Source organism: Cherax quadricarinatus, chromosome 96 (assembly GCF_038502225.1).
Source record: "Cherax quadricarinatus isolate ZL_2023a chromosome 96, ASM3850222v1, whole genome shotgun sequence".
Lineage (NCBI taxonomy): Eukaryota > Metazoa > Arthropoda > Malacostraca > Decapoda > Parastacidae > Cherax > Cherax quadricarinatus.
The window spans coordinates 2,855,282-2,880,163 of NC_091387.1; the positions used below are offsets into that span (position 1 = coordinate 2,855,282).

Below are 24,882 nucleotides of genomic sequence, written 5' to 3' on the forward strand. Positions count from 1 at the left end.
CACCCACAAGATATAAATGAAATCTTACATGTTTATGAGACCAAAAAAAGACACCAGCAAGCCTACCATGTAAAACAATTACAGGTTTACGTTTTACTCTCACTTGGCAGAATCGTAGTACCTCCCTGGACTGTTGCTGTTTACCAGCCTACTACCTAGGACGTTAATAATTATTGTATGTTATTACATCACTTATATGATGAACTGTTGATTGTTGTAATTAATCGTTTTTTCTTTTGAAAATATTACAGGGGGCCTCACAGTACCTGTAGTCCAGGGGCCTCACAGTACCTGTAGTCCAGGGGCCTCACAGTACCTGTAGTCCAGGAGCCTCACAGTACCTGTAGTCCAGGGGCCTCACAGTACCTGTAGTCCAGGGGCCTCACAGTACCTGTAGTCCAGGGGCCTCACAGTACCTGTAGTCCAGGAGCCTCACAGTACCTGTAGTCCAGGGGCCTCACAGTACCTGTAGTCCAGGGGCCTCACAGTACCTGTAGTCCAGGGGCCTCACAGTACCTGTAGTCCAGGAGCCTCACAGTACCTGTAGTCCAGGGGCCTCACAGTACCTGTAGTCCAGGGGCCTCACAGTACCTGTAGTCCAGGGGCCTCACAGTACCTGTAGTCCAGGGGCCTCACAGTACCTGTAGTCCAGGGGCCTCACAGTACCTGTAGTCCAGGGGCCTCACAGTACCTGTAGTCCAGGGGCCTCACAGTACCTGTAGTCCAGGAGCCTCACAGTACCTGTAGTCCAGGGGCCTCACAGTACCTGTAGTCCAGGAGCCTCACAGTACCTGTAGTCCAGGGGCCTCACAGTACCTGTAGTCCAGGGGCCTCACAGTACCTGTAGTCCAGGGGCCTCACAGTACCTGTAGTCCAGGGGCCTCACAGTACCTGTAGTCCAGGGGCCTCACAGTACCTGTAGTCCAGGGGCCTCACAGTACCTGTAGTCCAGGAGCCTCACAGTACCTGTAGTCCAGGGGCCTCACAGTACCTGTAGTCCAGGAGCCTCACAGTACCTGTAGTCCAGGGGCCTCACAGTACCTGTAGTCCAGGGGCCTCACAGTACCTGTAGTCCAGGAGCCTCACAGTACCTGTAGTCCAGGGGCCTCACAGTACCTGTAGTGCAGGGGCCTCACAGTACCTGTAGCCCAGGGGCCTCACAGTACCTGTAGCCCAGGGGCCTCACAGTACCTGTAGTCCAGGGGCCTCACAGTACCTGTAGCCCAGGGGGCTCACAGTACCTGTAGTCCAGGGGCCTCACAGTACCTGTAGCCCAGGGGCCTCACAGTACCTGTAGCCCAGGGGCCTCACAGTACCTGTAGTCCAGGGGCCTCACAGTACCTGTAGTCCAGGGGCCTCACAGTACCTGTAGTCCAGGGACCTCACAGTACCTGTAGTCCAGGGGCCTCACAGTACCTGTAGCCCAGGGGCCTCACAGTACCTGTAGTCCAGGGGCCTCACAGTACCTGTAGTCCAGGAGCCTCACAGTACCTGTAGTGCAGGGGCCTCACAGTACCTGTAGCCCAGGGGCCTCACAGTACCTGTAGTCCAGGGGCCTCACAGTACCTGTAGTGCAGGGGCCTCACAGTACCTGTAGTCCAGGAGCCTCACAGTACCTGTAGCCCAGGAGCCTCACAGTACCTGTAGTCCAGGGGCCTCACAGTACCTGTAGTCCAGGGACCTCACAGTACCTGTAGTCCAGGGGCCTCACAGTACCTGTAGCCCAGGGGCCTCACAGTACCTGTAGTCCAGGGGCCTCACAGTACCTGTAGTCCAGGGGCCTCACAGTACCTGTAGTCCAGGGACCTCACAGTACCTGTAGTCCAGGGGCCTCACAGTACCTGTAGCCCAGGGGCCTCACAGTACCTGTAGCCCAGGGGCCTCACAGTACCTGTAGTCCAGGGGCCTCACAGTACCTGTAGTCCAGGGACCTCACAGTACCTGTAGTCCAGGGGCCTCACAGTACCTGTAGTCCAGGGGCCTCACAGTACCTGTAGCCCAGGGGCCTCACAGTACCTGTAGTCCAGGGGCCTCACAGTACCTGTAGTCCAGGGGCCTCACAGTACCTGTAGTCCAGGGACCTCACAGTACCTGTAGTCCAGGGGCCTCACAGTACCTGTAGTCCAGGGACCTCACAGTACCTGTAGTCCAGGGGCCTCACAGTACCTGTAGCCCAGGGGCCTCACAGTACCTGTAGTGCAGGGGCCTCACAGTACCTGTAGTCCAGGAGCCTCACAGTACCTGTAGCCCAGGAGCCTCACAGTACCTGTAGTCCAGGGGCCTCACAGTACCTGTAGTCCAGGGGCCTCACAGTACCTGTAGTCCAGGGGCCTCACAGTACCTGTAGTCCAGGGGCCTCACAGTACCTGTAGTCCAGGGGCCTCACAGTACCTGTAGTCCAGGGGCCTCACAGTACCTGTAGTCCAGGGGCCTCACAGTACCTGTAGTCCAGGGGCCTCACAGTACCTGTAGTCCAGGGGCCTCACAGTACCTGTAGTCCAGGGGCCTCACAGTACCTGTAGTCCAGGGGCCTCACAGTACCTGTAGTCCAGGAGCCTCACAGTACCTGTAGTCCAGGGGCCTCACAGTACCTGTAGTCCAGGGGCCTCACAGTACCTGTAGCCCAGGGGCCTCACAGTACCTGTAGCCCAGGGGCCTCACAGTACCTGTAGCCCAGGGGCCTCACAGTACCTGTAGTCCAGGGGCCTCACAGTACCTGTAGTCCAGGAGCCTCACAGTACCTGTAGTCCAGGAGCCTCACAGTACCTGTAGTCCAGGGGCCTCACAGTACCTGTAGCCCAGGGGCCTCACAGTACCTGTAGTCCAGGGGCCTCACAGTACCTGTAGTCCAGGAGCCTCACAGTACCTGTAGTCCAGGGGCCTCACAGTACCTGTAGTCCAGGGGCCTCACAGTACCTGTAGCCCAGGGGCCTCACAGTACCTGTAGTCCAGGAGCCTCACAGTACCTGTAGTCCAGGGGCCTCACAGTACCTGTAGTCCAGGGGCCTCACAGTACCTGTAGCCCAGGGGCCTCACAGTACCTGTAGTCCAGGAGCCTCACAGTACCTGTAGTCCAGGGGCCTCACAGTACCTGTAGTCCAGGAGCCTCACAGTACCTGTAGTCCAGGGGCCTCACAGTACCTGTAGTCCAGGAGCCTCACAGTACCTGTAGCCCAGGGGCCTCACAGTACCTGTAGTCCAGGGGCCTCACAGTACCTGTAGTCCAGGGGCCTCACAGTACCTGTAGTCCAGGGGCCTCACAGTACCTGTAGTCCAGGGGCCTCACAGTACCTGTAGCCCAGGGGCCTCACAGTACCTGTAGTCCAGGAGCCTCACAGTACCTGTAGTCCAGGGGCCTCACAGTACCTGTAGCCCAGGGGCCTCACAGTACCTGTAGTCCAGGGGCCTCACAGTACCTGTAGTCCAGGGGCCTCACAGTACCTGTAGCCCAGGAGCCTCACAGTACCTGTAGTCCAGGGGCCTCACAGTACCTGTAGCCCAGGGGCCTCACAGTACCTGTAGTCCAGGAGCCTCACAGTACCTGTAGTCCAGGGGCCTCACAGTACCTGTAGTCCAGGGGCCTCACAGTACCTGTAGTCCAGGAGCCTCACAGTACCTGTAGTCCAGGGGCCTCACAGTACCTGTAGTCCAGGGGCCTCACAGTACCTGTAGTCCAGGAGCCTCACAGTACCTGTAGTCCAGGGGCCTCACAGTACCTGTAGCCCAGGGGGCTCACAGTACCTATAGCCCAGGGGCCTCACAGTACCTGTAGTCCAGGAGCCTCACAGTACCTGTAGTCCAGGGGCCTCACAGTACCTGTAGCCCAGGGGCCTCACAGTACCTGTAGTCCAGGAGCCTCACAGTACCTGTAGTGCAGGGGCCTCACAGTACCTGTAGTCCAGGGGCCTCACAGTACCTGTAGTCCAGGAGCCTCACAGTACCTGTAGTCCAGGGGCCTCACAGTACCTGTAGCCCAGGGGGCTCACAGTACCTATAGCCCAGGGGCCTCACAGTACCTGTAGCCCAGGGGGCTCACAGTACCTATAGCCCAGGGGCCTACAAAATCTTAATCCAGCTCTAACCTTAACTCGCCTCCCCCCCACAACCCTTCCATAATTATGTACCCCTTCACTCACCCTTACCCCCTCACACCCCTTCCTCATGGATCCTTCACTCACCCCCTTCCTTGTGGACCTCCTTCACTCACCTCTTCTCTTAGTGTTATTCTTCTTGACTCTGAATATTTGACACTGTGTGTTGTATTTCATTGTTTCTTCACTCATGCACTCTCAAGGATGGCGACACTCACATTGAAGTTTCTGGGGTATGTAGTGAGTACTGATATCTGTCAAGTGTGGCTTATATGCCACTCTTGGGGTACGTAGTGATTACTAATGTCTTTACAACTAATCCACATTTTGGAGATGGAACAGTCCATGACAATTTGGTTCATTGTTCATAGTGGAACATTATTAAGTTAGACTCGTCTTGATTATGGTCCAGGATAGACAGAAACTCTAAGGTATCCTCTCCGAAGCATGGGTTAGTTGTGAATTGTCCCAATCACAATCCAGTGAATTGTTCCAATCACGATCCAGTATGTTGTTGCAATCACAGTCCAGTGAATTGTTCCAGCCATGGTCTTGCGACTTTTATTTTTTACTAATCTGTTTTATGCCAGTAATGCATGAAATTATTCCCATTACTTTCTAACTAGTAGCAGAGGTACCATGACTCTTGAAGTACAGTATAGTAATTTTTTTGTTATTATTATTAAGCCCCCTGAAGGTCGTATAGTACCTGGACATTGGGAAGAGTGTGGGTAATCAGGTTTGGTGCGAGGGAAATTTTTTTTTTTTATTAACGCATTGGCTGTCTCCGACCGAGGCTGGGTGACCTGAAAAAGAAGAAGCACTTTAATCATCACTGGCTTCGTCACTGTCTTGCCAGAGGCATGCCGATGCTACAGTTCAAGTGCTCCTCCAGACTGCAAATATCCCAACCCCTCATTCATTGTGACTTCTTATTCCAGTTTTGGGTTTAATAAAGTACAGTAGAACCCCCGTATCCATGGATTCGGTTTCCATGGTTTACTGTGGCCTGAAAATAAACCTTAATTTTGCTTTAAAACGGCCTCAAAGTGCAAAAGTAGTGATGGCGACAGTTTTTCAAAATGTAAGAGAAGCCGGGAAGTGCTTCCCATCAATGAAAAAAGTACTAATTCTTGACTTATTATACATAATTTATCAATTAATTTCATCATAGGTATGTACATAAACGAAAAACGACTTATATGTAGCATTGGTTACTATCCTCAGTTTCAGGCATCCATGGTAGGAATTGGAATGTATCCCCCACAAATACGGGGAGGACTACTGTATATCACATTATTACACTTGCTAGTCAACTGACCATATGTAAAATTATGTCATTTTTGTGTTGAAGTGTGTACTAGTCCCTCTTAACTTAAATGTGGTTGTGTTTTTGAGATGTTTTCATGATGTATTGGTTCTAGAAAGGATCCCTGCAACATTTCTCATAAAATATTACTCTAGATGTATTCTATTTCAGCCTTCATTTTATCCATTCCAGATTTTTGTCAGCCGCTCCGTGAGTGTAGAGATTTTTTGGGCCAGTCTTTTGAAGGAGAAGTGTCAAGACATCATCTGTCATGATGTCATCCATCACCAAATCCTTCCTCACCTCACCCTCCACTCCGACCATCTTTTCCTCACCAAATCCGCACCTTCTTCTTTGACAAAAAAAAAAAAACATGTTGAGGAGGTGTAGTAGTAGGCCGGCACTCCAGTGTGGCCACAACATGAATGAAATGCTTTGTCTTGCTTGTATATAAAAGTACTGCTTGCCATCCTCTCCTCTCCTCCCTCCTTCTCTCTCCATTGTATTATATTGCATGATAAATAACAAAAAGGCACAATACCGTGACTGGAACGATACACAAATAACCCGCACATAAAAGAGAGAAGCTTACGACGACGTTTTGGTCCGACTTGGACCATTGACAAAGTTACACTGTGACTTTGTCAATGGTCCAAGTCGGACCGAAACGTCGTCGTAAGCTTCTCTCTTTTATGTGCGGGTTATTTGTGTATTGCATGATAACTGGAGAGACTGGTTGAGGAGGAAATGGATTAGGTTGGGAAATAATTAATAGTGAGGGAAGGGAGGATTTAGGGACAGGGTGGCATCATTACACATGATCTCTTTACACACTTCCTCCTGTTCATTCTATTTTTGCATTTATTTATTTTTTCTTAGGCCAAGAGATGAAGGGCAAGAATGGGGAAAGGACTGGGGTAGGATAGTGAACAAAAAAATTAGGTTGTGGGGTAAGCAAGGTTAAGTTGCCTGACCATTTAGGGTGGGCTTTATGGAAGTGCTTTATGCCACATAGGGAGGAATTTGGTTTCCTTCCTAATAAATTTTAAATAAACATTTTTAATTTAATAGAATTAAATATTTCGCTTGCCACATCATCCGCTTTTCTGCTCGTTTGCTCGTCTTCTTGCTCACTAAGAATTTATCAGCCCTTTCTCTTGCTAACACTTTTGCTCGTTCACTTGCCAGTACATTATTAATACTGTATCTGCAAATTAAATGTTAAAGAATTGCATTCAAGTGTGATCATTTTGAGTCTTGCACACTGGCTGCTTCACTGTGGAAGGAGTGCATGGAACTACAAATACCAAAGGTTATTTGTGGCATGATCATAATAACGTAGAATAAGCAAGAATTGAAGTCACGTATGCTGTGGCTGGAACAGTACACAAGTAACCCACTATTCTGAAAGGAAACTTCAAGTGACATTTTGTTCATTCTGGATCTTGTATAATGGTCCAGGAGAGTCTCAGACTTCTTCCCCAAATTGTGGGTTAGTTGTGAATTGAATAAGAAAGCTTTGGAAATTGCCAAATTACATATACCAGTGGTTTTCCGTAATTAGTAACCATACTAGTACAGGGCCCTGCATATACAGCACCTTTTCTGTGTCCCACATTAATGTTGGCTTCAAACCGAGCCATTGTTCATTATTTTCCACCCAGTGGCAGTGAAACAATGGCTCAATTGAAAGCCAATGAAAATGGGGAATACTGAAAATAGGTACTACAGTGGACCCCCGGTTAACGATATTTTTTCATTCCAGAAGTATGTTCAGGTGCCAGTACTGACCAAATTTGTTCCCATAAGAAATATTGTGAAGTAGATTAGTCCATTTCAGACCCCCAAACATACACGTACAAACGCACTTACATAAATACACTTACATAATTGGTCGCATTCGGAGGTAATCGTTATGCGGGGGTCCACTGTATATATGAAGGGCCCTCTTGTCATGGTACTGTTATTACAGCTGAAGACTCGCTGGTATTAGCGGCAGCTTTCAATCATGATAGATTCCTAAGAATTTTCAGTCATTTATGTTATATATAATATATTTTACTACACTGAACATCTTCAGTTCCAAAGATTGATGCACATTCAACATCATTTATTGAACAGATGTCTTGCCAGAAATGTACGGACATCATAACTCAATGACCTCTGACCTGCAACATCCTCACGAGTACAGTCACTGTACTCTGAAGGATGAGTTCTGTTGACAGCTTCATGACCTGATAATAACGATGTACTACAGTTCATATGAGTAAAGTTTTTAAGGATCCTATGAGAGTAAGTTCACATAGGCCTCTAACTGAATAAAACAGGCTTATAATGACACCTTACATTCAGCATTTTTTTGTAGTTCATTAGTGGACTATTATTATAATCAAGCGCTAAACCCACAAGGGTCATAGAGTGCTAAGCCCACAAGGGTCATAGTGGTAAGCCTACAAGGGTCATACAGTGGTGCAGGGTAGGGTGTGCTAAAGGTTTAACATGCCTAACGTGATACTAGCGAGGGTGGAGAGTATGACAGAGGTCGAGTTAGTAAGGGCAGTGAGTGTTTATTAGTAAGAGAATATAGTATGTGTAAACTACAGAACACCTGCTCCTCGTAACTTAAGGATTTTGGATTCATGAAACTGGAGTTACTCTCCCATTCTTTTTCTGAAACCTGACTACCCACCACCTTTCCCATTCTCTAGGTGCTGTATGACTAATGGGTTGAGCATGCCCCCATGTATATTATTATTTGTAGCTTAACAAAATGCTGATTCAGTTTAAGGATTGTAATAAAGTTGGTAGAATTACCGACAATATGTAAAGTAAAAGGACACAAGTGCAACTAATGTGACAACGTTTCGCTCTCCAGGAGCGAAACGTTGCCACATTAAATGTCACATTAGTTGCACTTGTGTCCTTTTACTTTACAGTTTAAGGATATTATAATACTCTTGGAGTTTCCTTGTTTGAGTTAATATCTAAGGTGGATTATTATTTCTCAGGTGGTAATCAACACAGAATGGGGAGCATTTGGAGACAATGGCTGCCTGGACTTTGTTCGCACAGAATATGACAACAACATAGATAGTGAATCGGTCAACCCTGGGAAGCAGCTGTAAGTACAAGTTAACATAATAGCATTATAGAAGCATAATGACAACAAGTATGGGTATAAAGTTACGATATTCTCTCTTTATACCCATTTCTTGTAATCAGTTCTGATTATTCTCTCTACATGTCCGAACAAGTATGGGTATAAAGTTACGATATTCTCTCTTTATACCCATTTCTTGTAATCAGTTCTGATTATTTCCATATTTTCAAAGTGAAATTTGTGGTATCAGATGTAGTATTGGCATCTCTTGTACCTCAGTACTGCCTCGTATTTTTATCATAAAGTGCTAAACCCATGAGGGTCATACAGTACTGCAGGGTAGGGTGTGCTAAAGCTGTCAATATGCTTGATCAGAGACCAGAGAGTATATAGAGGAAGAATTGGTAAGGGTGGTGAAGAGTGCTAAAGGAAGTCAAAGTTATTGTAAAATCAGAGAGGGATTCTGTGTCTCAGGTGGGACCATCAGAAACGAGGGAAGATAAAGAGTGTTAGGGCAGTGATGATATTGGAGACTGTCTCACATAATGGATGGTACCATACGTTTTGGTATCTAGAGTTAGAGAATGTGGTGAACATAATTTACCATGTATGTAACTGCCTACTAATTAAGCATTAAAGCAGAAAAGTTATACATTTTGTTAACCTACACTGTAAGCTAAATTTAGCACTTTGAAAATTGATCCATTTCGGAGTTTCATCAGAGGTACTTTTTAACTTGTTGATTAAGTATCCAGGTATCACTCATTATTATGTGAATTCAACATCTTAACCAGGGTTTCATTGAGGTGAATGTTACTGGAGTGAAAGAACAGGAAAGAGTGCAGAGTCTTCCTAGTGAAAAATAGGGGTACCATATTAACTTATTGTATTTATAGATACAGGAAAACTAAAATGCACTCACTGAAAAGCAAAGTTGCCATAGACACAATTAGCAAACACTGTCAACATCCATGGTCCAAAATTCTTCAGTCTTTTACCAGAAGATGTAAGAAATATTTTTGGGATAAAAGTAGAGATTTTTAAGGAAAAACTGGACCACTACTTGCAACTTTTGTCAGATAAGTCAGTTTGTGATGGTTAAATGGACCTGCCAACAAGCTTGTTAATCAGGTAGTCACAGGGAAGCCTGACATCAGGCCGAGATGTGATGGTAGAATCACCCTTGACCCATTATATTATTATTATAATCATAACTAAATCCACTACTGATCAATGCAACCCAGAACTTTGTAGTATGCTACATGTCCTATACCTTTTTTTTTTTTTTAATTTTTACAATAGATAAGGTTATTACAGGTGCTTCTCGACTTAGTGACGTTATGTACCAACAAACCCATCATAAGATGAATATGAAATGCTAAAGAAGTAAGAAATAAATAACTACTGTCGCTGAGTATGTTAATAAACAAACAATTACTGTAGCAAACTTAGTACCAGTATTGAAAAGTAAATAAATGAATACAAGTTACGGACTTGCCGCCTTCATGCTGCGTAGTTATCTTTAGTTTCATCTTTACGATGGTGCTTGTGCACCATTGTAAAGTTGAACCATCGTAAGTCGAGGAGCAGAGACGAGTTATTTCTGTTATTCATGGCCATGAATGTATAGAAATTATTTATTTAATTTTGGTACATGTATATTTAAAATATTTGTCCTTCTGAATAGATATGAAAAGATGATCAGCGGAATGTACATGGGTGAAATCGCACGGCAAGTCCTTGTTAGACTAGTTTCTGAAGGCTTGCTGTTTGGCGGCTTTGCTTCAGATATTCTCCTTGAAAAAGGATCTTTCTTCACTAAATATATCTCCGAAATTGAAAGGTAAGAGCATACTTGTAGATCTAATTACAGTAGTTTTATTTCTTTACTCTTATTTATGTATAAATATTGATAAAATTACCAATAATATGTTAGATTAAAAAGAGACAAGCAACTAATGCTATACAGGTCTCCCTCAACATTCACGAAGGTTAGGGGATCAAGAGTCTCGCGAATGTTTGGTGCCCCAATATATTGTAAGGAAATATAATACAATACTGCTTTCTTAACTTGTTGAACCATGAACAATCATAAAATACATGAAAATGTCGTAAGTTGTACTAAATACACACATTATGCCTTAATAACATGCAGTGGTATTTAATAACATACAAGTCCCTACTACCCTCCCTCCGACCTCCCACAACTAGCAGCCAGCCGGTGAGTGTTTTGTTTGTTCATTATTTGCTATTAAACTACAGTATAAATAATGTCAACCCATTTATGACTGCATATTGGAATGGCTATTTAGACAGGTATTGGACAGTGACATCATGTGTTTACTCTTGAACACTGCAAAGAATCAAACATTTCTGCTACTGCTAATAATAATAATAATAAATACGATAGAATTGAAGAAGGAAATTGTACAAAAATACGAGGGTTGAAGCAGTGGTGGAGGAAGTGGTTGACACATCGTCAGTGTGGCTTTGTTTATGCTGGAGTGAGCATTAGTCTCCCTGCTCTTCGAAACATTTCACAATAATTCATTGTATTTGGCGATTGTAGATTGAGTGTGATTGGAGTGGGTGAGGCAGTGATATTTACTAACATATATGTTATAAACCTAGGTAGTAGGTTGGTAGACAGCAACTGCCCAGGGAGGTACTACCGTCCTGCCAAGTGAGTGTAACACGAAAGCCTGTAATTGTTTTACATGATGGTAGGATTGCTGGTGTCCTTTTTTCTGTCTCATGAACATGCAAAATTTCAGGTACGTCTTGCTACTTCTACTTACACTCAGGTCACACTACACATACATGTACAAGCATATATATACACACCCCTCTGGGTTTTCTTCTATTTTCTTTCTAGTTCTTGTTTATTTCCTCTTATCTCCATGGGGAAGTGGAACAGAATTCTTCCTCCGTAAGCCATGTGTGTTGTAAGAGGCGACTAAAATGCCGGGAGCAAGGGGCTAGTAACCCCTTCTCCTGTATATATTACTAAATTTGAAAGGAGAAACTTTGGTTTTTTCTTTTGGGCCACCCTGCCTCGGTGGGATACGACCGGTGTGTTGAAAGAAAGAAAGAAGAAATATGTTATAAATAATAATAGTACATGTTAATATTAATAACATTTATAATAATAATAAATGTACTATTATTATTTATAACATATATGTTAGTAAATATCACTGCCTCACCCACTCCAATCACCAAATACAATGAATTATTGTGAAATGTTTGGAAGAGCAGGGAGACTAATGCTCACTCCAGCATAAACAAAGCCACACTGACGATGTGTCAACCACTCCCTCCACCACTGCTTCAACCCTCGTGTTTTTGTACAATTTCCTTCTTCAGTTCTATCGTATTTATTATTATTATTATATTAATATTATTATTAGCAGTAGCAGAAATGTTTGATTCTTTGCTGTGTTCAAAAGTAAACACATGATGTCACCTTCGAATACCTGTCCAAATACCCATTCCAATATGCAGTCATGGATGAGTTTACATTATTTATACTGTAGTTTAATAGCAAATAATAAACAAACCACTCACCACACAGTGGTGGGAGGGCTGGCTGCCAGTTGCAGGGGTCGGAGGGAGGGTAGTAAGGACTCGTAGCGGTAAACTTAAATATGATTTGGTGGCTGGGAATTCGTGAAGCCCGCGAAAGTTGAAAACGCGAATGTTGAGGGAGACCTGTACTTTGCTCTCGAAGCTTTATCAAGCTAATACAAGGACATAGAAGATAAATAAAAAGTAGTGAGGTGTAGGAAGTAGAACATAAGCATTACGGTACAGGTGATGACGGGATTCATCGTTTTTAGGATTCATACTAATATTTCGGAGATGACAAAGCTGCCTTTGTTCTATGTAATTGTAAGAAACTTTTTCACTGTCATAATTCCCGAAATTGAAAGTGCTGACAGTGTCACAGTTTAAAAAAAAAAAAAAAAATATCTACTGAAATGTTCGCCGGGTCACCATCGGGAGAAGACCCGGGCCGGAAGTACTGGCGAATCTCTACCTAACCTAACTGAAATGATAGGGAATCTTTTTCTACAGTAACAGCACCAAAAATGCAAAATATAGGAGGTTGAGGGGGAGACACATTATGCAAATGTCCACCTTGAGCCTGTTTTAGGCCAATTGCATTACTCTAACCAATTTTTGGCCATTTTGCCTTCCACTCTTTTAATTAAGCACAAGCAACTGCCCATTCAACTATCACAGCCAGTTTTACATGTAATTCAATTTCAAAACAGTTGAGAATAAACACTGTAGGCATTCCAGGCACTAAAGCAACATTTCCTCTGTTCACTAATCACGTCCCCAGTCCTCTGTTGTACCACACTTACCTTCCATAAAATATTGAGGTTTTACCCTGTTTCTCTGCTAATAAATTATCAAGAATGATCATGTTTTAGGTCATCCAAATAATTAAAGCAAACCTAGTAAAAACCCATAAAACAGACCAGGAAGGGAAGGAGTTACTTGAAGTACCAGTGTGTTAACATTAAAAAGTTAAAAGGGGTAAGAAAAAATAGACAAGACTATGAAATGAAAGTTCTAAAGGAATCTAATGGCACTGATAAGTTGTGCTTTATCTTGATGTCTGTTAATACATGATGCTATGATCATACTTAATAGACGACCTCATCTGTAACTCTGAATATGATTACATAATGCTGTAATACCTTAAGTGATAATTCTAACATTTACTGCATCATAATGTATATAGTTAGATCATCATAAATTTTCTTTCAGTGATAAGTCTGGAGATTTCAATAACTGTCGTGCCATCTTGGAGGAACTTGGATTCAACGATGCTACAGATGCTGACTGTGCAAATGTTCGTCACGTTTGTGAGTGTGTGTCGAGGAGAGCTGCAAATTTAACTGCTGCAGGTGTTTCTGTTCTACTCAACCGAATCGGTGAGGAGAGCGTTACGGTGGCAGTTGATGGCTCAGTGTACCGTTTCCACCCCCACTTCCACAACCTTATGGTTGAACAGATCTCACAACTTGTCAAACCAGGGATCAAGGTAAGGATGAGCAAGAAATGAAATCATATAATAAGGACTTTTGATTTTGCTCTATTATATTTATGGGTAAGAACTGCATCTGTAAGGGTCATACAATGCCTGGGGAAGTAATTAGATGTAATCAAAGGTAGAGTAGCTCCAGTTCTTGAATCAAAATATCTTAGCCAGCATTAAGGTATCCCCCCCATCCTTTTCCTGGAAAGGTTAAGCATTACCATAAAACAAGTTCAGGAGATCCCCAAACAGTACAAAAGCTGTTGATATATCACTGTGTTTGTACTGATGATCCTTGATGCTAGTGAGGGAGCTCTTGATCCAAGGAATTGGCCATGTCCAATTGGATTAAATCTGATTGTCTCTCATTCTCAGGTACTATATGATTTCCATGGGTTTAGTGCTTTTTCTCTTAATATAATAATAATCCTTGTTGCCTTGTGTGTAAAGGAGAGATTTTGTGTTATTAATTTTAATCTGGGGAAGTTTGGGTCATATAACACCTGGAAAAGGACAGGCAATCAGGTGCAATCCAAGGGTAAATGCAGTATCTTTGGCTATTATTATTATCAAGGGGGATCACTAGACCCAGAGGGATTATCCAGCGCCTGTTGGGGGGGGGGGAGAGAGGATGGAAGGCATTTAGCCTTAATTGAGGGAATTGGAGCACAGACCTAATCCCCTCACCAGTATCAAGGAACCTCCCCTGAGGAGTTTATCAGATAATGGACAGTTGAATTAGTTGCTAAAGATCACTTATAAAATTCTCATTTCATACATGTGTACTGTCTTGTTACATGTATGCTCTATTTTTGATGAATATATCCTACACAGTTGTAGGAACATAGCTAAGCTAGTGGTGTTTCATCTATATTTATATAATTCACAGTGGTTGTAGCACTTGCTGCTGCCTCCTGTAAATTATCCCAATGCTCTACCACTGTGAAGAAATTTCCAGTATTCTTTGGGCACCTGTTCTTGTAATAAGACACGTGCAACAGTTGGGTGTCACCTACACCTACGCTACGTCTACGATGGGGATGCCCGGGCGTTGTGCATGTGTCTTAATTTCATCCTGTCGGTATTATATACAATTCTTGTACTACTACTACTACTACCACCTCTTCCTGCCTATATATAGCCGTCCTGCTCCACCTCTGTTAGTATGACTTTGTCAATGATCCAAGTCGAACCGAAACGTCGTCGTAAGCTTCTGTCTTTTATGTGCGGGTTATTTGTGTATTGTTCCAGTCACGGTATTGTGCCTTTTTGTTATTTATTTGGGTGTACCTGTTTACATTAGACACTCAAGATACCCAACTGTTGCAAGTCTTATCCATCTGCTTGTTGGTATTGTACATTATTAATATAACAATAGCTTTTCTTAGGTTATAGCTGTGACCTCTTTGTCTCCCTGTCAGTGTTAGGAAATCTGTCACATCCTTTGATAATCCTGTGTGGTTATTATGTCTTCTCTTTTCTTCCTATCAGCCAGTGAGGGCATGTTTGTTATTATATACCTGGGGAAGCTGTAAACTCATAGGGGACAAAAAGCACCTGGGAAATGAGAGTTAATCGGTTGTGATGCCAGGAAGGAAAGGCTAACTAAAATTCCTGAGACTGGGAGCTCTTCACCAACATTAAGGCATCCTTCTCTGGTAGCCATTTTGTAGTTCTTAGAACTTTCCCTACCTTGTCTACTGGTACGTATTTTTATCAGATGCCACAGCTGTACACCATACTATCCAGGGTATGCTGAGCTATTAGGTATAAATGTGGTCACAACGTGTAGTGTATACCTGATATTCCAAGATTTGGACTGATAGAGTATTTTTATGAGATATACTACAGGTAGTGGGTTGGTAGACAGCAACCGCCCAGGAAGGTACTACCGTCCTGCCAAATGAGTGTAAAACGAAAGCCTGTAGTTGTTTTATATGATGGTGTCCTTTTTTCTGTCTCATAAACGTGCAAGATTTCAGGTACGTCTTGCTACTTCTATACTTACACACTACACATACATATATACACACCCCTCTGGGTTTTCTGCTATTTTCTTCCTAGTTCTTGTTTATTTCGTCTTATCTCCATAGGGAAGTGGAACAGAATTCTTCCTCCCTAAGCCATGCGTGTTGTAAGAGGCGACTAAAATGCCGGGAGCATTTTAGTCACCTCCTGTATAAATTACTAAATTTAAAGAGAAACTTTTGTTTTTCTTTTTTGGCCACCCTGCCTTGGTGGGATACGGCCGGTTTGTTGGAAGAAGAAAGATGAGATTTAACATGATTATTTGCTCATAAAAAAAATTGTGAACATTGAGTTTTGTTGTGGTGCTTTACACTTCTCATGAAGTATTATTACTAGCACTGATTTAAATTTTGCTTATTCTATATCATTTTATATTTCAGTTTGATCTTATGCTTTCCGAAGATGGTAGTGGGCGTGGCGCTGCTCTGGTAGCAGCAGTTGCATCAAGGTGTGCTGCAATGAGATAGGATAGTAAGTCGTCCCTGGTTCAACAAAGTATAAAGGGCCTTTAGAGTAAGGCAGAAAGAATGACTGAGAAGTGTATGATTCTTGCCTCATGTGGGTAGCATTTTTGAATGATTGAAAATGTATAGGCATAGTCACTGTAAAATATGGCATGTGTGTGATGATTTAGTCACAGTAAAGTTCATACCTATATCAACACCAATATAAAATTTGAAGTATAATATTGCATTCCATTAGCTTGGCATCTATCAAACAATAATCATAAAATTTATGCGTTAAATTAGAATAGCAGCAGCCATATTTTGCACTGAACAAAATAATTGTATAGTTATCATCACATGCAAAGGTTATATTATACTGTGACAAATGGGCTTAAGTGTCTAGTATAGTTACATTATTGAAATTGATTATATTGTTGATTAATTATGAATTATGGCATACGTTGAATTTTTCTTGACTGGACACACATATATAGATCAAAGAAAAGGTTAAGTCATTAATGTTGAAAGGCTTGTAAAATTAGCCATGCAGTGTCGGTGATAGTACAGTACTAGTTCCAGTGCCGACTTAAGTGTTGCTGAAACCACGTATAGTCCCAAACTGACAAAGTTATATACTGTACAATGTTTTTGTGATATAGGGTAATGCTTTTAGGATCATCATACGAGAACTCGTATCTTTTACTGTAAGCCCATCACTTTTTTTTTTTATTTCCTTCGAAGTTATGTTAGTGCACCTAAGTGTTTAGTTAAATTTTATTTTTAAAAACATGACAATAATTATATCAAAATATAAATTAACCAAATGGTTGGATTTTTAAATATAAATTAACAAGATAGTTGGGTTGTATACACTTCTGGCATAAGAAGGTACAGGTATATTAGATTAATTTCCTTGAAAAATTCAATTGTTCCTCAGATATGAAAAAGAACTTGTCTGAGATGATTACATTGGCAGGGATATATGATAAACTTGCAGGGGTTATAAAATACCAGTGGAAGGGAGGTAACCAGGTTTGATCTGTGGAAGAGGGTTACTCCATTTTTTTGAAGCAAGAGCTCTTTATAAAGGCATTTGGTTGGGAAAAATCCTGACTCTTGCTATATTTTTTTAGATACGCTTGCAAAACAGAATCAAGAGGAATAGTAGAGAAAATTATGTGGATAGGAAGTATTGTATTATCAAATAGTAATGAGCAATTGTCAGTGAATAAATAGAAAGAAAGATGGATGGGAAGTGTGAACTGTGGTTCTGAATAACAGGCCCAGCACTCCACCAGTGTATTATGTTTAAGAATAAGGAAATATGTCATGCAAGAAAAAATATATAATGTACTCTTCAACATGGCAGGAAAAAATTGAAGAACGTCTCTCTAATGTTTGTGAACCCTGTACAGGCAAGAGTTCACTACTGTATTCTTGAACTTTTACCCCACACCCACAGATTAGAAATGGCTGTCACCTCATGTGATATGTATCTCCTTACATTAATAATTACTCAGGACTAACTTGCAATTTAGTTAGAGAACTTTAGGCGATGTTTTGGTCCAAAATAAACATTGTCTAAAGTTTTATTTTGAGTTGTGAGTCATTTGTTGCAGTTATGGTATTGTGACTTCCATTCTTCAGTCCTCTAAAGAGAGTTATCACTATTTAATTACATTGTATGGGTTTTCTTAAATGGTATTGACTCAGTTTTTCTGGACATTTAATACAGATGTTGAAAAGATTCATTTTTATGCTTTATGAAATACTGTGATAATTCTTTTACAAAAAGCTGTAGCAGGTACTTGCTACATATAGGAACCAAAAAAATTTTTAGTCAGCACTATCACCATACAGGATGCCACCTATAACAATGGATGCACCATTTTCACTGGTGTGTGAACATGGTGCAAGGGAAATTTGCCTATAATGCCTAGGAATAAAACCTGAGTGCCCTTTGAGTTTAGTCTTTATACTCTCAGAAAACGGCCATGGGCCAGGCTTGCCCTGCCACTAAAAATATTTTCAATTGAATGGAAATTACCAGGAATTCCTAATAATAATAACAGTGTTCACAATATTATTTTTATTGTATTCATTACTATACACAATACCTTGGCAACAGAAGGTAATCAGGTTTTATTAATGGGGAGGGTAGCTCCAATTTCTTGGATCAGGAACTCTTCAAGATAACTCTTTCCTGTGAAGAGTGTGTACATAAGTGGGGAAAAGTCACTTTGTAAATGCAATAAAAAGTAAGCCTGGACTTGTACAGCACCATTACTTTTATAAGAATTGGTTGGATATTTATTTACAAAGTTATTTTAATATTTTTTAAAAATATGTTTATATTATGATTATTTCAGTATACTGTAGTGCACAAACCTGTTGTTCCATTTTGTAACAATTTTTATTACTTAGAAGTTTGTTTTTATTAAGTATTGTACATGATGTTTAGATTAGGTTAGATTTACTATTAGTGTACCTAAGTACTTCCAGTCTGTATAGTTTCATCTACACCTCTCCAAATAAGAAAATATTTTCATATGCCAGAAAGTATAGGTCGTCCTGCTTAATGACAGCAATGCACTCGACCAAAACCTTTAAGTGAATTTATGTTAAGCCAAGAAGCTTTTGGCATTCACACTATTATAATTAAGACATTCCTGTAAAGAATTCCAAAAACTTTAAACTCCTCGACACAAAGACTAGGAATGCCCGTTTCATGTGAACTGAATGTACTGACTCTCCCCATGCATCAAAACATTTATGTCAGCAAATAAATGAACTTTTGTCTAGACATGCTTAACCATTACTGGGTGAAGTTTAGCTTGTAGGTTATTGCCTAATATGAATAATGGCTAGATTGCTCACTCTAACTTCACAACTATACTTATGATGATGGAGTGAAAAATAGAGTTGGTCTTACTGGGAGGGAACACCACCTATTTTAGTTGTCTGATAAGTGAAATAGTTTCAGTAAATGTAAAGCTGTCATAAGACACCTTGTTCTCTAATATATCTGTTGCTAAACAAATTGACTGAGCTGTCATTCAGTAAGATGACCTGTATTTATCATAATTATTATTTTATGTATCAGAATCTCAGAGTAATTTTCATCATATTCTTATATCAGTTATTACATTTATGTCCATTAATTTTTTATGTTTATAGTCATTATAAATGTTTATTTGAATTTTAAATATTCTTGTGTTTAATTTGCTGTAATTTGGGCTTAAAGAGTATGTACCTAATAAGTATATATGAGACATATAACAAAATTCAACTTAATGTGAACACTGAGTCAACGTAAGAATATTACTTGTGTGTGGGAAAATCTCTTAATTTTGAATTTGAAGAGAAGTGGAAACAAACACATGCAGTTTAATGTGATCCTTTATTGACAACGTTTTGCCCACACAGTGGGCAACTTGAAAAAGCCCACTGTGTGGGTGAAACGTTGTCAATAAAGGATCACATTAAACTGCATTTGTGTTTGTTTCCATTGTGTCGGTATTTTATACCATTTATTTTCATAGAAGAGAAATACTGGAAGTTTTTCTTTTACTGTATAGTATTCAGAATCATCTATAATTCAGACACTCCTATGTATGCATTGTTACAAACAAGACACTTGTACTGTATACACAAGTGTCTTAACTTCTCATCCAGTATCCCAACATGTCGGGACCAGACCTCTGCCAACATTTTTTAGCTAGCAAATGTTCACTGTATGTGAAGGACTTAGAGAATATCCCTTCAAGGAGAGTGTACTTGTACTGCTGAAGAACTCTTAATTCGAGGAATTTCAACATTCCTTTCTTTGGTTGAAAGGTGATTATCTTCCATTCCCAATTAATATAATAATAATGTAGAGAGAATACAGGTGCTTCTCACTCTACAATAGTTTGACGGTACTGTAAAAAAATTTACATGTACAGTACTGGTATTTAGTAAAAATAATTATTTATGTATTCAATGACATACTTTCAGCTTATGATAGGTTTATTGGAATGTAACCCCATCATAAGTTGAGCACCTGTAGTGTAGTTTGTGTCAGGGGATATAAAGTTTTGGTGTATATGTGCTTTATTGAAGGTCCAATTGTGCATTTTATGGGTTTATTTTTAATCAGAGGGAAGTACTAAATACATAAGGAGTCATATAGTTCCTGGGGAATGGGAGGTACTCGGGTTCAATTCAAAGATTATGCCTTCACTGTGTCTGTTGTGCTTCTAAATTTGAACATGAGTTATTCAGCAAATATCGTGTTGCCAAACTCGCTAAGCATATACATGTATATATTAATTTTTTTTATAATACAAGGCAGTTGGAATAACAAAATTCTTATATTTAGTCAATGCTGAATTATACTAGCTAAAGTTGTACATATGTAAATTGTAGTATGTTTAGGTTAAATTGCCAAGTTAGTTTTGGTGAAAAAAAAAAAAATCAATCCACATTAATTCTTGTGAAAATATTTATGAATCCATAGGAATAAACTTTTTATTTTAAGGAAAATTTTGCCTGCTCTGACTTAAAATCTATACAACTCCTATTCAAAATAATGCATACTTAGATTGTCTGAATTAGCATATAGTATGGAAAATCCTGAAGACATCTTACCTAGTCAGTTTAAGAAAACTCAATTAAAAATATATATATTTTCACTTTGTAAAACTCCAAGAAATTTAAAATGACATTGTATTTAAGTTTTTCCTTGTAATAATAAATTAAATTTTTTTAAATCACTGAAAAATTTCCAGTGCATCTTTTCTTATTCAGAAAAAGGTGAAATAAGACTTGTTCCTTTTGGTGTTAAACAAAATTTTGTAGATCATTCCAAATTCAATACAAAAAACAGTTTTCTAAATTAGGGATACATTAATTATGAACTGTGTACAGTATTATACATGCTGTAGGGCCTTGACTTATGCAAAAAACAAACCAGCTGTCTCCCACCAAGGTAGAGTGACCACACTGATATCACTTTAGAGTGCAGGCACTGTACTTACCACCTCCACGACTATGTCAAGCTAATTGGTTTCCTTCATATTTTGTAACCATTAATTATAATAATTTTAACCCTTAAACTGTCCAAATGTAGATGTATGTTTTTTTTGCATAAAGAATGTCGGTCTATGTTTGGACAGTTTAAATGAATATTTAAAAATTTTTAAACAAATAATCTTCTGTTTAATTAACGCACAGATGAACCAAGATTAAGTTGTAATAAATAATTGTCAATGTATAGTATACTTACATTCACTGAAGAATGTTTCCAAGTGGAAATAATGCAAACTAATAGAATATTTTATATGTTAAAAATAAATGAAATTAGGAATATAATGTTGTATCTCAATTATTCAGATGTGTATGGGAAAATAGGCTTCAAATTACCTGAATTAATGTATAAGTTGGGGCCCTACTGTGTGTTACACACATGCATACTCTCACTAACTGTATACATTGAATTGTCAACATTTTACAGGTTTACCTGGAGAGAGTTCTGGGGGTCAACGCCCCCGCGGCCCGGTCTGTGACCAGGCCTCCTGGTGGATCAGAGCCTGATCAACCAGGTAGTAATAATGTTGGTAGAATTACCAAGAATATGTAAAGTAAAAGGACACAAGTGCAACAATGTTTCACTCTCCAGGAGCTTTGTCAAGTGGCTTGACAAAGTTCCTGGAGAGTGAAACATTGCCACAATAAAATGTCACATTAGTTGCACTTGTGTCCTTTTACAGGTACACTTGCTTTTGATAATTTCAGTACACGGACAGGATATACTCTTTAAAACCCTTGTATGATAATTACTCATATATATAATTTGTGCTGCTATTGGTTATAATAGCACAATAATAGGAATCATGTAACTTCTGTAAATAAAATGTTATAAGAAATACGAGACGCAAAAACGAACAACTGTAATATATTATGAGAGATGACTTGAGTTATTTTTGTGTAGACATGAAGTGGGTATAAATATATATTAACGAAGTCATTGTTTCAATAATTTACCTCAACCAAACTTAATTGAAGAAAGTTATATATTGAACTTAATAATACCCTTTCTAAGTTGACAAACGGTCATGGCAAAAGAACCAAAGTAAATCGGATGAATAAGATATACAACTGTTGGGGATCTTTATAGCCTGTTCTACAGGCATCTTTAGTGGAATACAGCATTGACTATATATTGGAGATCATTCCCTCAGCCTTGAAAAGTATTCATCTCCATAGTCTGATGTGATCACTCATCTTGGAACTTATATAATGAATTCATTAAGACCCTGAACCCTATTCTGCATAAAAGAATCTTTGACTCATTCTTTTCCCATGTGAAATCAATTAGTCAAATAGGACAGCAAATTTTCAATAAGGTAAAACTATATATAGTCTATTCTTTTTGATTATAATAATAATATATATAGTCTAGGAAGCATGCACAGTCCTTCAGCCTAGAGTCAATGTATTCAGTCAATCAATCTTAACAAAATGGAACTCATCTTCCACCTTTCTCTGTCTTAGACAATAGATTATTTGTGCGACATATCTTAACTCTAGGAATGCTGGGTCCACCGCAGCACACTATCTTCTGTTACTGTGAAATGAAGCCTGGGATGGACAGTCTTGAAAGATGCAGCACAATATCTGCTATGAAACTTGGCCTACAAGATGTTGCTGCAGCATTAACCCTTAAATGGTCCAAACATATGTTTTTTCGACATCTCAAAGTATTTAAAAAAATGTAGATCTTTTTTGTTTTGAATTTGAAAACTTGTAAAAAAAAGCTTTTATCTACATTTGTAAATATGTAAAAAAAATAGATCTACGAATTTGAACGTCAATCTCTTTGGACCGTTTAAGGGTTAAACTTTACATAGGATAGTCAACTCTATTTGATGCACTAATAAAATGTTTCAATTTACTTAAGATAAATATATTTTCTTAATTACTTAACTTGCTTCCCTACATAGCACATCAGTGTTATACATACTAGTAACTTGTTTGATTCTTCTTTATACTACATTGGTGCCGTACATATTGAACACTAAGCTCTCTCAGTTATGGCGTACATGTTTATCTTGTAGGCTACTCATATGGAATTTTCTGAACTCTGTGGCAGCACTGTATGACCCTTATGGGTTTAGCACTTAGTCACAGAGTGTGCATTATTATGAACTATCTTTATTCAGTTGCTATTAGAAGGCTGTCGATTTGTTCCCAATTCTCTCACACACAACTCAGAGGTTTCTCATTTTCCCAAACTGTTCACTCTTATGCCAACTTTCTTCTCTTGTAAATTCCTTTGCTTTGCCTTCTCTATAGTTTTAATTTACAAAATTATGGTAACAATCTTAATCATTTAGATAGTAGTATATCTCTCCCACCACTTTTATTCTATTATCTTCTCCTCTAACATGTGTTTTGGCTTCACTGTCTCCCACCAAGGCAGGTGACCCAAAAAAGAAACTCATTCACTGTCTTGCCAGAGGCATGCCGATGCTACTACAATTATTCCTACCTCACCTTCAAAGTGCAGACACTGTACTTCCCACATCCAGGAACCAAGTCAGCAAACTGATATAATAAATTTATGTTTTAACGCTTTAGGTTCGAACCAATGAACCCAAGCAAGGAAGATGCGAGTGTACGTACCTGAAAATACATTCGTGTGTGTGCACGTGCACGCACACCGAAAATAAAAATGCTGAATGTAGAGAGGGAAAATAAACAGCAAATACAGTATAAGATTATTTAATATTTTTAAATGGTATATGAATGTCTTATAAACTCTATTTGCACTCTCGCTTTTTATGTTATACATCTAGAGTATGAAAAACACAATACACACTTTTACCTTACTTATATACAAATAATAATAGTTTCATTTCTATGTGTTACAAAAGGAGAATTTTAGTTATACGTATATCAAAATAAACACGGCAGAATGAAGACGAATTATAACTAACGATGACTTACATATTCTAACTCACTCGCCAGAGGTAATACGTGAGGTAGCTTTCCAAAATACTTTTTGGAGCATTAATGGTTTTAACACAAGTGCATCTGTTTACCTGTATCCTCTCTTGCTTTCTCTAGTCCACTTTCTCCGCCTCTACCACACATCTAGAGACGACGTGTAGTGTCTGCCACTTCACATTTTGGTCCATTTCATGTTTCTTAAGATCATATCAAAACTAAGTTAAAAAAAAAAAAAAAGTGTGCTTTATCTACGTTCTCGATATCGATGTTCACGACTTCGTTCTCGCCGGTCCCTAGTTCGCTGCAAGAACTCGTCCACGCTACGATCATAAGGCTGGAAAGATATATAATAATTAATGTTCAATAATTTTTTTTTAATGTGCTAGCCATCTCCCACCAAGGCAGGGGTGACCCGAAAAAGAAACACTATCACTATCTTGCCAGAGGCGTGCAGATATGACAGTTCACATATTACATTTATATTTTTAATTTTATTTAATATTAAATTCAGTATAAGAATTTGTTAATAAAATTATCTTTCTTCTTCTTTCAACAAACTGGCTGTATCCCACTAAGGTGGGGTGGCCCAGAAATAAAAGTGAAAGTTTCTCTTTTTAAATCTAGTAATTTATACAGGAAGGGGTTACTAGCCCCTTGCTCCTGGCATTTTAGTCACCTCTTACGGCACGCATGGCTTACGGAGGAAGAATTGTTCCACTTCCCTATGGAGAAAATTATTTTTACAGTGTTGTAATAGACTGGAAACTGCTGAGAGGTCCTACACTATAACGTGAAATTTAACTGTTTACAGAGTCGACCAGTAGGTCAGGGAATAAGTTTTGGTTTTAAAAGCTACAGTGGGTAGA

The 24,882-nt window shown here is 39.8% G+C and overlaps 2 protein-coding genes across 13 annotated transcripts in view; one reads left to right on the top strand and one right to left on the bottom strand.

Annotated features, from left to right (window-relative positions):
• The window catches only part of Hex-A (Hexokinase A), a 122,358-nt gene extending 100,327 nt beyond the window's left edge, over positions 1 to 22,031 (top strand). For 4 of the 6 annotated variants that reach the window (XM_053795653.2, XM_070104998.1, XM_053795658.2 and 1 more), the window contains 5 exons: positions 4,295 to 4,324; positions 8,409 to 8,521; positions 10,188 to 10,343; positions 13,280 to 13,556; positions 15,959 to 22,031. In XM_053795653.2, coding sequence (XP_053651628.1) covers positions 4,295 to 4,324; positions 8,409 to 8,521; positions 10,188 to 10,343; positions 13,280 to 13,556; positions 15,959 to 16,045 — 663 coding nt within the window. In that variant the 3' untranslated portion in view covers positions 16,046 to 22,031. Of the gene's footprint in view, positions 1 to 4,294; positions 4,325 to 5,592; positions 5,611 to 8,408; positions 8,522 to 10,187; positions 10,344 to 13,279; positions 13,557 to 15,958 lie in introns of all 6 variants that reach the window. The other 2 variants (XM_070104999.1, XM_070105000.1) reach the window with 2 other exon arrangements.
• A 1,741-nt stretch (positions 22,032 to 23,772) lies between these two features.
• LOC128701784 (YTH domain containing 1) overlaps positions 23,773 to 24,882 on the bottom strand; it is a 114,929-nt gene continuing 113,819 nt past the window's right edge. For all 7 annotated transcript variants that reach the window (XM_070104996.1, XM_070104992.1, XM_070104997.1 and 4 more), the window contains one exon: positions 23,773 to 24,350. In XM_070104996.1, the coding sequence (XP_069961097.1) occupies positions 24,261 to 24,350 (90 nt within the window). In that variant the 3' untranslated portion in view covers positions 23,773 to 24,260. The remainder of the gene's footprint in view (positions 24,351 to 24,882) is intronic.